The 12606-nt window shown below is 45.1% G+C and overlaps 1 protein-coding gene across 6 annotated transcripts in view; it reads right to left on the bottom strand.

The window, feature by feature from the left end:
• Positions 1-12606, bottom strand: part of CADPS2 (calcium dependent secretion activator 2) — a 576541-nt gene that overhangs the window by 66427 nt on the left and 497508 nt on the right. For 3 of the 6 annotated variants that reach the window (XM_054023205.1, XM_054023195.1, XM_054023186.1), the window contains 2 exons: positions 1088-1229; positions 850-969 (listed from right to left, as the gene is read on the bottom strand). In XM_054023205.1, coding sequence (XP_053879180.1) covers positions 850-969; positions 1088-1229 — 262 coding nt within the window. The remainder of the gene's footprint in view (positions 1-849; positions 970-1087; positions 1230-12606) is intronic. The other 3 variants (XM_054023212.1, XM_054023223.1, XM_054023230.1) reach the window with 1 other exon arrangement.

Raw genomic sequence — 12606 nt, 5'->3', positions numbered from 1 at the left:
TGCGATAATGGATTTCAGCATTTGCTTGTAGAAAGAAAAAAAAGCTTGTTTTCCAAAACATTAAATTATCTTTTGCTTTAAAGGATATTGTCAAGATTAGTTTCCAAAATTTAAAAATATTTTCTGTTGTTGCTTCTACTAAACCCCCTCTTTTGGAAACTTGTAACTGAAACATGTTTCTTTACCCAAAACTATTTTCCTCAATGGTGCATGCACATCCATAAACAGGTAGACACACAGAACTTCCATATGTTATTGTGGGATTGCTCAACTCGGCATGGGCTACTGGCTCCATTAAAATAAAAAACAGAAGCGTGGTGAAAAAAAACAACACAAAAAGAAACTAATGTAGGTCAAATTTTGGGCCTTCTACTCTTTAGTTTCCCTCTAAGATTAAGAATTTAAATCTAACAGAAATCTTGCAAACAATTGTTGAAATTGTTTTCTGAACCATTTTGCACATGTAATGAATTAGTCACATTCATGCGAAAACATGAAGAGCTATTGTAGTTTATGAAAACCTGGTCTAAGAACAATTATTTTAATTTTTCTCCCCTACTTATTAACTGAATAAGAAGAGCAATTATGGCATTTAGACTGTTAACTGTACCACAACAAATCTTTGCAAAGTTGATTTTAAGTGAGATATTAACTATAACACTCTGCTGTATTTTTATGCACTAAAAAATGCACAATGCACTGACATTCCATGCTTGGCTCACAACTGAGAAATTATTGTTTCCAACTACGCAATCCTAAACACCATGCAATCCAAATATAACTATACACGAAACCAGCAAGGCCATGCAGAGCTGACATACAGTCAGAAGATTAGTGAAGAATACACACGTGGAATCATATAAAGAAGCCATCCAGGTTGGTGCAGAAAAGCTAGGTATCTGTGGAAGATTAAGAGGCAAACTTGGAACTTTCGGAAGAGCTACATTGGGAAGACTGTTGGTGATGCTCCTGTGAAGAAATAAACAATGTAGGAATACAATAAAAAATAGAACTTAGAGGACAATAGAGGAGTAAAGCAGATTGGGTATAAAGATATAGGTAGGTTAGACCTTCTATAAACACTTACTTGACAGGCTGCCAGGACTCTTGTTCAAGACCTCTATGAATGGACTGGGCAATAGATGATTCCATGAGATCAACATAGCGGATGACCAAGGGAACAAAAATCTCTTGCAAGTGCTTGTGAAACTTTCCATTGCACAAAAGTACTTTAAAAACAAACAAAAACAATTCTTAATTACTCAACAGGCTATGATCCAATTTCATTAGCTATAGCAAAAGAAATCTCCTAAAATGTTCTGGTGTGTACACACACACACACACACACACACACACACACACACACACACACACACACACACAGAGAGAGAGATAGAGAGACAGAGAGAATTCTAAGAGCAGTGATAGCATGACCCAACCTCTGTAATAAATACCATGTCAAAAAAATTCCTAAGGGCTTTTCTTAAGTTTAGACCTGTTTTATTTCTCAGTAAGTAACTATTATTTACATGAGAATGTCAACATAGTAGCGACTGTTTATACCAAGGCTGAATTTAGCCATTCCAGTCATTCTTGCTTTATATCAAGTAGTTTCTTCCACATAGTGTGACTGATTTGGAAAATAGTATGTTTGCACATTCACAGATCATACTCTTGTATTATAAATGATAAGTAATTGAATGCACTATGCACGTACAGAATTAGGCCTCAATTCAGCAATGCACTTAAGAATGTGCTTAACTTTCACTATCATGAAACTTAGACACATACTTATGTGTTTTGCCGAATAGGGATGGACTTAAGATTGTGTTTAAGGGATTTGCTGAATTGGGGCTTAGTAATTATGTTGCCTTGATAGAATACTTGGATGCAAAGACAACAAACAAAGTATAAACACTAGTAATAATGAAATAATATTCCGTTATTATTTTTTATTTATATTACACTACAGCTCAAAGGCTGCAATCAAGATTGGTGTAAAATTTTGCCAGGCTCTATGCATACACATAGGTACACACGGTACCTGCTATAAGAAGCTTTCAATACAATTCAAGATGAGAAGCAATGAGTGTGACAAACAATAACAGGTGGTGGGAGAGAGAATGAGTATGATGATTAATATTATGCAGAAGACTAGTGAGCCACAGGCTAACAACATGCTCCACTAGAAGATTCTGAATTAAAAAAAAAAAAAACTTATCCAAACAACCCTCTCCTGTGCTCCCTTAATATCCACGGTGGTGTGCTTTGGCTCATTATTATTCTTATATTGTTTTATTTGAGTTTGTTTGCTTTTTCCATATAGATTATCCCCTTCCCATGCAAACTATCCCCAACCATCCCACTACTTATGGTTTTTAGTTCCTTTTAAAAATGTGTATATTACCAATATAATTAAATGTACATAATATATAGAAACAAGCCCCACAACTCCCTCTGGGTTTGGGTCCCCATCATCTAGGGTTACCATCCATCCATATTTCCCCGGACACGTCCGGCTTTTGCGTCTCTAAATAGCCGTTCGGGAGGAATTGGTAACAAGGTTAAAATGTCCGTTTTTTTTTTCTCCCTCGCCTCCCTTCCATGCAGAGTGCGGCTGCTGATTGGGCAGCTTGGCCGATTGAGCTGCTCCCATTGGCCTCCAGCAGCCAGAGCCCTCCCCTGCTCCCTCCTCTCTCTGTCTGCAGCCCTGTGTAACACACAAACCGACCCACCGGGCAGCGTGTTTTGCAAACACGTGGAGCCAGAATGGTAAGGGGAGTCTGGAGGGGGCAGTCAGGGAGCGGGGGAGGGTTGGATGGGTCCCCGGCCTCCACCTGCCACCCCCCCTCCGCGCATCCCCTCCCCCCGTGCTCCCCCCCGCCTGCCTCTCCCTTGTCTGCTTGTACTGCCAGAGCCAGCAGCAACTGCTGTCTGCTGCCCCCGGGTCCTAGTGCCCCCTCCACTAATGGGAAGACAGGCTGCCCTTACCCTGCCCTTCCACCCTAGCCCTGAGCCTCTCCAACGCCCCAAACCCCTCATCCCCAGCCCTCATCCCCCCACACCTTAATCCGCTGCTCCATCCCCCCTCCTGCATCATGAACCCCTCATCCTCAGACCCACAGCCCTCACCCCTGCATCCCCTCCTATCCCCAAACTCCCTCCCAAACCCCCTTCCCACACACCCCCTCCTGCCCTCAAACTTCCTCCTAAAGCCTGCACCCCCTCCCTTTGCACTGCCTCCCACCCCCAAACTCCATCCCAGAGCCTGCACCCCTCACCCCCTCCTGCATACCCACCCCCTGCCCCAGCCCGGAGTCTGCACCCAGCACCCAAACTCTATCCCAGAACCTGCACCCTGCACCCCTCCTGCACCCTAATCCCCAGCCCAGGACCTGCACCCCAGACCTCCTCCTCCCACCCAACCCCCCTCCCAGAGCCTTAGGCAGGTGGGGGTGGGTGGGCACCACCAAAATTTCTACAACCCTGCCACCCATGCAAGTGGATAAGGGTCAGGGCAGTCAGGGGACAGGTAGGGTCCTTGGGGGGGCAGTTAGGGTGGGGGGTTCTCAGCAGGGGGCAGTCAGGGGACAAGAAGCAAGGGGGGTTGGGGTTCTGAGGGGGGTACTCAGGGGGTGCGAAGTGGGAGGGAATGGATGGGGGCAGGGCTAGGGTGGGGCTCCCCCCCCCCCCCCGCCCCAGAGTGTCCTCTTTTTTGATTGTGGAAATATGGTAACCCTACCATCATCTATTTATGCTTCCCTCTGTCCCAGAATAGGGGACCCAGAAGTATGATCACTTGCTCCGTACTGCCCAGGGAGACAGGGGTGGGTTCCTGCAGGGGGCAAGAAGGCAAAAAGCCATGGTCAATTATTGTGTATCTGTGGTCTGAACCTGTGAATGTGATGTCCATTGCTCACCGCAGTATCCACTGATCCTGCTCCCCACACCCTATTGTCTGTCTCCAAACCCCATAAAGCAGCTCACTGAGGCCCCGATCCTGCAAGACTTACACATATGCTAAACTTTATGTATGTGAGTGTGTGTGGAAAGTTAAATACATGCTTAAGTCTTTGCAAGGTCAGGCCCAGTCTGGAACTACTGACCTAGCAGGATATGTCTACACAGCACTTTGAAGCCCATGGGTGCCAGCCTCCCAGGGCTCATGTTAGCATCCCCCCCCCCGTGCTCCCCCCCTCCAAAATACCTTTGGAGACAGTGCTTTGAAGTTGGGCTGGAGCTGTCTGACTCTGACAAATGCATGGAACCTGCACAGTTCTGCACTATTGTCCTGAGTGTTGCAAGCACAGGATATACAATCCTCTGGTGTTTGCATAGCTACAAGAAAAACTGTATCAGTGGGGAACATGGCTGTATTTTAAAGAATCCTTATTGAGGTTGCAGGAACAAACCATCCCAATGTGTAGAAAGAATAGTAAATATGGGAGGCGACCAGCTTGGCTTAACAGTGAAATCCTTGCTGATCTTAAATGCAAAAAAGAAGCTTACAAGAAGTGGAAGATTGGACAAATGACCAGGGAGTATAAAAATATTGCTCAAGCATGCAGGAGTAAATCAGGAAGGCCAAATCACACTTGGAGTTGCAGCTAGCAAGAGATGTTAAGAGTAACAAGAAGGGTTTCTTCAGGTATGTTAGCAACAAGAAGAAAGTCAAGGAAAGTGTGGGCCCCTTATTGAATAAGGGAGTGACAGAGGATGTGGAAAAAGCTAATGTACTCAATGCTTTTTTTGCCTCCGTCTTCACGAACAAGGTCAGCTCCCAGACTGTTGCACTGGGCAGCACAGCATGGGGAGCAGGTGACCAGCCCTCTTTGGAGAAAGAAGTGGTTTGGGACTATTTAGAAAAGCTGGATGAGCACAAGTCCATGGGGCCGGATGCACTGCATCCGAGGGTGCTAAAGAAGTTGGCGGATGTGATTGCAGAGCCATTGGCCATTATCTTTGAAAAATCATGGCGACCGGGGGAGGTCCCGGATGACTGGAAAAAGGCTAATGTAGTGCCCATCTTTAAAAAAGGGAAGGAGGAGGATCAGGGGAACTACAGGCCAGACAGCCTCACCTCAGTCCCTCGAAAAATCATGGAGCAGGTCCTCAAGGAATCAATTCTGAAGCACTTAGAGGAGAGGAAAGTGATCAGGAACAGTCAGCATGGATTCACCAAGGGCAAGTCACGCCTGACTAACCTAATTGCCTTCTATGATGAGATAAACTGGCTCTGTGGATGAGGGGAAAGCAGTGGATGTGTTATTCCTTGACTTTAGCAAAGCTTTTGATATGGTCTCCCACAGCATTCTTGCCGGCAAGTTAAAGTATGGGCTGGATGAATGGACTATAAGGTGGATAGAAAGCTGGCTAGATCGTTGGGCTCAATGGGTAGTGATCAATGGCTCCATGTCTAGTTGGCAGTTGGTATCAAGCGGAGTGCCCCAAGGGTCGGTCCTGGGGCCGGTTTTGTTCAATATCCTCATTAATGATCTGGAGGATGGCGTGAACTGCACCCTCAGCAAGATGACACTAAATGGGAGGAGTGGTAGATACACTGGCGGGTACGGATAGGATACAGAGGGACCTAGACAAATTAGAGGATTGGGCCAAAAGAAACCTGATGAGGTTCAACAAGGACAAGTGCAGAGTCCTGCACTTAGGATGGAAGAATCTGATGCACCGCTACAGACTAGAGACCGAATGGCTAGGCAGCAGTTCTGCAGAAAAGGACCTAGGGGTTACAGTGGATATGAGTCAACAGTGTGCCCTTGTTGCCAAGAAGGCTGACGGCATTTTGAGCTGTATAAGTAGGGGCACTGCCAGCAGATCGAGGGACATGATCATTCCCTTCTATTCGACTTTGGTGAGGCCTCATCTAGAGTACTATGTCCAGTTTTGGGCCCCACACTACAAGGAGGATGTGGAAAAATTGGAAAGAGTCCAGCAGAGGGTAACAAAAATGATTAGGGGGCTGGAACACATGACTTATGCGGAGAGGCTGAGGGAACTGGGATTGTTTAGTTTGCAGAAGAGAAGAATGAGGGGGGATTCGATAGCTGCTTTCAACTACTTAAAAGGGGGTTCCAAAGAGGATGGATCTACACTGTTCTCAGTGGTAGTAGATGACAGAACAAGGAGCAATGGTCTCAAGTTGAAGTGGGGGAGATTTAGGTTGGATATTAGGAAAAACTTTTTCACTAGGATAGCAATGGAATGGATTACCTAGGGAGGTGGTGGAATCTCCTTCCTTAAAAGGTTTTTAAGGTCAGGCTTGACAAAGCCCTGGCTGGGATGATTTAGTTGGGGACTGGCCCTGCTTTGAGCAGGGGGTTGGACTAGATGACCTCCTGAGGTCCCTTCCAACCCTGATATTCTATGATTCTCTGACAATTTCTTTGAGGACAGATTGCTGTGGGACATAGTGAAAACCAATTCCAGGTTTTTGGTGGCATTCATGGAGCAGCAGCAAATGGTGGAACACAACTTCTGGGCCTCAATGCAGGGACACCAGAATGAGAGCTGCACTGACAGCGGAGAAGCGAGTGGTGATTACACTGTGGAAACTTGCAACGCCAGATTCCTACTGGTGAGTTGTCATTCAAGTGTGCAGGGCCATTAATTGTGACTCAGAAGTATTCAAGACATAGTGTATGAATCTGTAGCAGTGGGGTTCCTGAACTGCAATGGAGTGATAGACAGCATGCAGATTCCTATTTTGACACCAGTCCACCTTGCCCAAGAGTATATTAACAGAAAGAGTTACTTTTCTATAGTTATACAAACACTGGAGATCATCGGAAACACTTCACCAACACTAGTGTTGACTGGTTAAGAGAGCCGTATCTTTAAGAACACAGGACTGTTCAGAAAGCTGCAAGCAAGGACTTTCTTTTCCAACTGGTGGATCACCATTGGCGATGTTGAAGCTCATGAAGCTGTTCACTGATCAATTTGACAACGATAGATTCAGCTATTGGCTCAGCAGGTGCAGAATGACAGTTGAATGTACTTTTAGAAGATTGAAGAGAGGATGGCATTGTTTACTCACAAGATTGGATCTCTAGGAAAAATACCCCAATGGTTATAGCAGCCTGATGTGTAGAGTCTTGCGCAGATACATAAATTTGGATCGGCATCCAATCTGCATCCACAGTAATTAAATTGTATCCAACCTGCGATCTGCACTCCACTGTTTATATGTATCTGCATTCGCACCCGCACAAGCACCCTCTAGAGTAGCGGTCCTCAATTAGGCATCTGTGGCCCTATAAGGGGCTGCGAGCCTATTTCAGGAGGACTGTGGCCCCACAGGGCAGAAACTCCAAGCCCCGAACCCACCACGGGGCTGAAGCTTGGTGCCCTGAGTCCCCTGAGAAGCTAAAGCCCAGAGCCCTAGCACTCCCTCTCAGTGGGGGCATCGGGGCTTGGGACTCTGGGCTTTAGCCCCACAGGGGGCACCAAGGCTCCTGGCTTCAGCCCCATGGGCAGTCCCGCTGAAACTGCGGCCCTCCGTTGAGTACCATTGCTCTAGAGCCCTGCGCAGAAAAAAAAATTGGATCTGCATCCAATTTGCAAAGATGAGAAACAAAGAACTGCATCCGGGGCTGCACATATCCGTGGATGTAAAGAGGATATCCATGGATTTGCAGGGCTCTAGTGCGGTGTCCTGCATAATACCTGTGAGGCAAAGTGGGAAAAGGTTGCTGCTGGGGTGACGGGCAGAGGTGGAGCAGCTTTCTGCTGAGTTTGAACAGCCAGATGCAAAGGCTATTAGAAGAGCTCAATGTGGAGCTATATGGCTGAGGGAGGCCTTGAGAGCACTTTAACAGTGTCCCATTGCAATGTGTTGTAGTGGACTGTGCTCTACCTGGCCTGCAGTTCTGGGGCCTATTAGGAATTGTGTGGTGCTTGGTGCCCATCTATGAATACAAAATTGTCAATACACCTCTTAATTTTGTGGGTCTTGCTGTACATTTATGATTATTACACTGTATTTATTACTGAATGAGTTATGTCACACTGTACAACAACAAGTAAGTGGGTGCATTCTGTACCGCAAGGCAGTCTGCAGCATATGTTGTGAACTAATCAAGATAAACTATTTCCCACAGAATAGAATTTTAACGAGTAACAAAATCAGTGTTAAAAAATTGGTGCTACTTACAAGCAAATACATTAAAAACTTAATAAATTAGCAATGGAATGGAATGTCCTCCTGTCCCTTCAAATGTTTGAGCACTACCCCCACCCCCAAAAGTATTAGTTTCACTTTTGCTGCCAGAACAATAGTTTCAATGGCAGTGAGATGTGGAGCTCCTGTGTGTCTGCATCTCCTTCTCAGCTGGGTCCAGATATAACGTTTGGTAGTGAAGGGTTTCTGTCCCACGAGTGTCCTGTGCTGCCTGTGCTTGACCAAGAAGAAAAAGTAAGCAAAGAACATTATAAAAAGAGGAGGAGAGTTCACCTAGAGGCACAAGGTGACAGATGGCTGCTTTTGCTGCTGGGACAGCATGAACCAGCCAGACAGAGAGGGGGAGCTCACAGTAAAGACAGAACAAAGGAATAGGTTGCTGCCTGGTGCTACTGCGAACAAAGCACTGAGAGGGAAGTAAGCAGCCCTATTGGCTGACCGCGTGCAAGCAGGCAAACAACTTAGCCTGCACTGGGGATGAATAGCCAGCAGAGGGAGCCCAAGTACAGCCATAGGAAAAATTCTGCAGTCTGCACACAGCCAGAAGAGGCAGATTGTTCATTTGTTTGTTTTTCTGCACTAACAAAAAAGAGTTTCCCTGTGGCAGAGTAGTAGTCCAGGAGGTGTGAAGTCCAACAGGAGAGCAGAGAAGTGGCAACTTTGGTGGGCAATTTTGCTGATTTTGACAAAAAACACGAATCATGGGAGGTATACTTTGAACACTTTGAGCAATTTATAACCCACAACACCATTTAGATGGACAATGAGTTTCAACCTTGCTGACAGTAATGGGTCCAAAGGCATATGGACTGCTGTGTGACCTATTGTCTCTCTGACTGTACCTGGAACTGCCATGTACATCACAGTTACTGCACCAGCACAGGAACATTTTTCTCCTACCCCATTAATGATAACAGAACGATATCGGTTCCATCAGGGAAGTGGAGAGTCAGGAGCAGTTTGTTGCTGCTCTAAGGAAGTTGTCAGAGCACTGTCAATTTGGACAAACATTAAGTGATGTCCTGCATGACCAATTTGTCTCTGGATTATGCAATATCAAGATCCAGAAGAAGTTATTGATTGTATCAGCGTTTACATTCAAGAAGACTGTTGACGTGTTGGGAGGGTTGGTGTCTGTGCTTGGCAGTACCACCTAGTTGTGATATTCTGGGATGCATCATCCAGTTGCAAGAGTCAATGGTCGCATTGCCCAGTGGCAAGCGTCAAGAGCCACATTACCTAGCGGCTGGAGACCATGGCCGTATTGCCACATGGCAAGAATCGTTAGCTGTGTCACCAAGGGGTGAGAGTCAATAGCTACGTTGCCTAGAAGCTACAGTCAGTGCTGTATCACTCAGTGGCAAGGGTCCACAGCCATGTCACCCTGTATTGCCCAGTGGCAACAGACATCAGTTGTGTCACCCAGTGGTGAGAGTCAATAGCCGCGTCACCCAGGGGTGAGATCAATAGCTGCATCACCTAGCATCTGGAGTCAGTGTCTGTATCGCCCAGTGGTGAGAATCAATAGCTGGGGATATGGGAACCTGGGCTCTTCCTGCTCCACTGGGTTCCAACCCAGGGCCCAATGAAACAATAATTCAAATATGTGACCTAAGAAGTGGATGTACCTATACCTGCTCCCTGGGCCACTTCCTACTCCGGCTTCAGTTCCTCTGCTGGTGCCACTGGTTTGCTTCTGAGATCCCTGGGGAGTCTTCTTTGGTTACAGTCTGGAGGATCTTCCTCTCTCAGTTGGGGCTCATCATTGCTGTCCTCTGCTGTTGAAAGGCCTTCGGTGGCTTGGCAGTGGGGCCTGATCCCAGCCATCTGGGGCCTCAGTGGCTTCTCGGCAGGAGCCTGCACCACATAACTGCTTTCCTACTTGGTCTGCCTAGACTGAGCTGCTTCTCCTATTTGAGTTCAGCACCCATTGTAAGCATGTGCAACAGGGATGACCAGGCATGGCTTTCTGGGTCCAGAACTGCTCCCTAACCCTTACTCCCCAGTGTGGGACTTGTATACCGCATCACATGAAGTAGCAGTTGTAAAGGAAACTGCAGAGAAACATTTAGCGTGAACTGAGTTCATTTTATGAGACGGCGAGATAGAGGACCATGGGAATGTAAGGAATTTCCATGTGGCCACTGTATACAAATTACATGCTGAGAAGGATTACTGGGCAGACCAGGTCATTTGAAGATAGGCCATATTGCTGTGACCTGCCAAACAGTTCAACGACCAGCAACACAAAGTAACCATACATCTAAGAAGACACCTGTGAAGACTGAACCTAAGAAAAGGATGGAAGTCGAAAATTCATAATGTGGAAAGACAAAAGCTCTAGTGACACTGACCAAGACCTAACACCACAGATGTTATCAGAAGCTGGAGTGAGAGATGGCATGTGGGTTACACTGTTGATTGAAGGAGTTCCTACAAGAATGGAGCTTGATATTGGAGCTGCTGTTTCACTGATGTCTGCATCTATCTATCACCAGACATTGTCACAAATTCCTCTGGAAGAAACCTCCACATTTTTGAAGACTTATACCTAGAGCCCTCAAAATCTGCAGATATCCTCAAACCATTTTTGCGGATCGGATATGGATACAAATTTTGTATCCGCGAAGGGCTCTACTTATACCAGAAAAAAAAAAGTAGGTGCCAAAAGGGATACTCCAGGTGGAAATTCAACTAGATGTCCAATCAGTTGTATTACTCTTGTATGTGACTGAACAAAAGTATCCACCATTATTTGGCAAACCTTGTCTTGAGAAGCTCAAGGAGAATTGGACCAAGATCAAGGTGATCAGGAAATCACCTTGAAAGCTTCCAAAAATACTGGGCAAGAGCTTGGACAGATGAGCAACGTGTCAGTGCCGCTCACTGTTAAGTCTGACAGCCAGCCAAAATATTGCAAACCCAGAGTTCTGTCTTACACTCTAAAGCCTCTGGTAGAAGTTGATTTGGACTGTTTAGTGAACATTGCAGTCTTGTCACTGGTTTCACATAGAGAGTGGGCTACTCTCATCATATTAGTGATCAAGAAGGAGGCTCAGTCCAAATCTGTGGAGATTTCAAAGTGATGCTGAATCTAGTTTTATGTTCAGACCAGTATCCCCCTACCTCATACTGAAGGTTTATTTGTTTCAATAAATTGGATTGGCTCAATACATACTGACAAATAGAGATTGATCCAGCATCTTGTAAATATCTCACAATCAACATGCAAAAAGGTTTATTTTGTTATAACGGGTTGCCTTTCAGTATCACATTGGCACTGGTCCTGTTTCAGAAAGCCATGGATGAGATTGTGATGGCACTGAATGGAGTTCAATGCTATTTGGATGACATCCGTATTACAGAAAAGGATCAAGAGAATCATCTTCAAAATGTGGATGCTGTTTTGCAATATTTGAAAGATCATGATTGGAAGTACCTCAAGACAAATATGAATTTTTCAAACCTTCAGTTGAATATCTTGGACATGTAAATTGACACCACAGGCTTAATGAAATTGCCAGAGAAAGAGAAGGTCATTCTTGAAGCGCCACTGCCAGAGAATGTGTCACAGTTGGTTCATTCTTAGGATTGCTTAACTACTATTGTATATTCCTGCCTACTCTGGCAACAGTCTTGACATCTTTACATGAACTGTTACAAAGAAAAAATGAAAATGGACTGAAGAGTGTGATTGTGCATTTAAGGAGGAAAAGAAACTGTTGATATCAGCCGAGGTTCTTATGCAGTTTGATGCTTTGCTACCACTGCAATTGGCATGTTATGCTTCATGATATGTGGGAGCAGTTCTTTCCCACATTTTCCCCCATGGCATGGAGAAACCAATTGCCCTTGCATCACAAACAGTCGCTGCTCTTGAGAAGAACTATGTGCAGAGTGGGAAGCTCTAAGCATTATCTTCAGAATTCAAAAGTTCCATATCTATATGACAGACATTTTACCTTGCTGACGGCTCATCACCATTACTTTCAATTTTTGGACCAAAAATGGAATTCCATCATTAGCTGCTGCTCATATGCAACAATGACATGGCTACTTATAGTAGTAGGATTTTATGTTTGTATTTTGTATAATTTAGAATAAAAAATAATAAAGTAGCATGTATTAAATGTATTAATGTATGATTTGACCATATTTTGTTAGCCACCCTTTTTGAATAGCAGAAAGGAATGGCCTAATGGGCTATTGGTAGAGATGCATCAGCCAGAATCTGTGTCTGGGCTGATATTAAGGCAGTAACAGACCTTTTAGGGTCACCACTTTGTTGTAGGTTTAGCATTTTAAAATAAGTAAAAGAATGCAATGATTGTTTTTTCTTTTGCATTGCAACTTGATGTTCCCGTTTAAAATGTTTTGTGTAAATTAGTTTTGTTTTGTGTGCGAATGAG

The sequence above is a fragment of the Malaclemys terrapin genome, chromosome 1 (genome assembly GCF_027887155.1).
Source record: "Malaclemys terrapin pileata isolate rMalTer1 chromosome 1, rMalTer1.hap1, whole genome shotgun sequence".
Taxonomy (NCBI): Eukaryota; Metazoa; Chordata; order Testudines; family Emydidae; genus Malaclemys; species Malaclemys terrapin.
The sequence above is the reverse complement of the archived record's forward strand: the minus strand, read 5'-3'. Positions and strand labels throughout refer to the sequence as shown.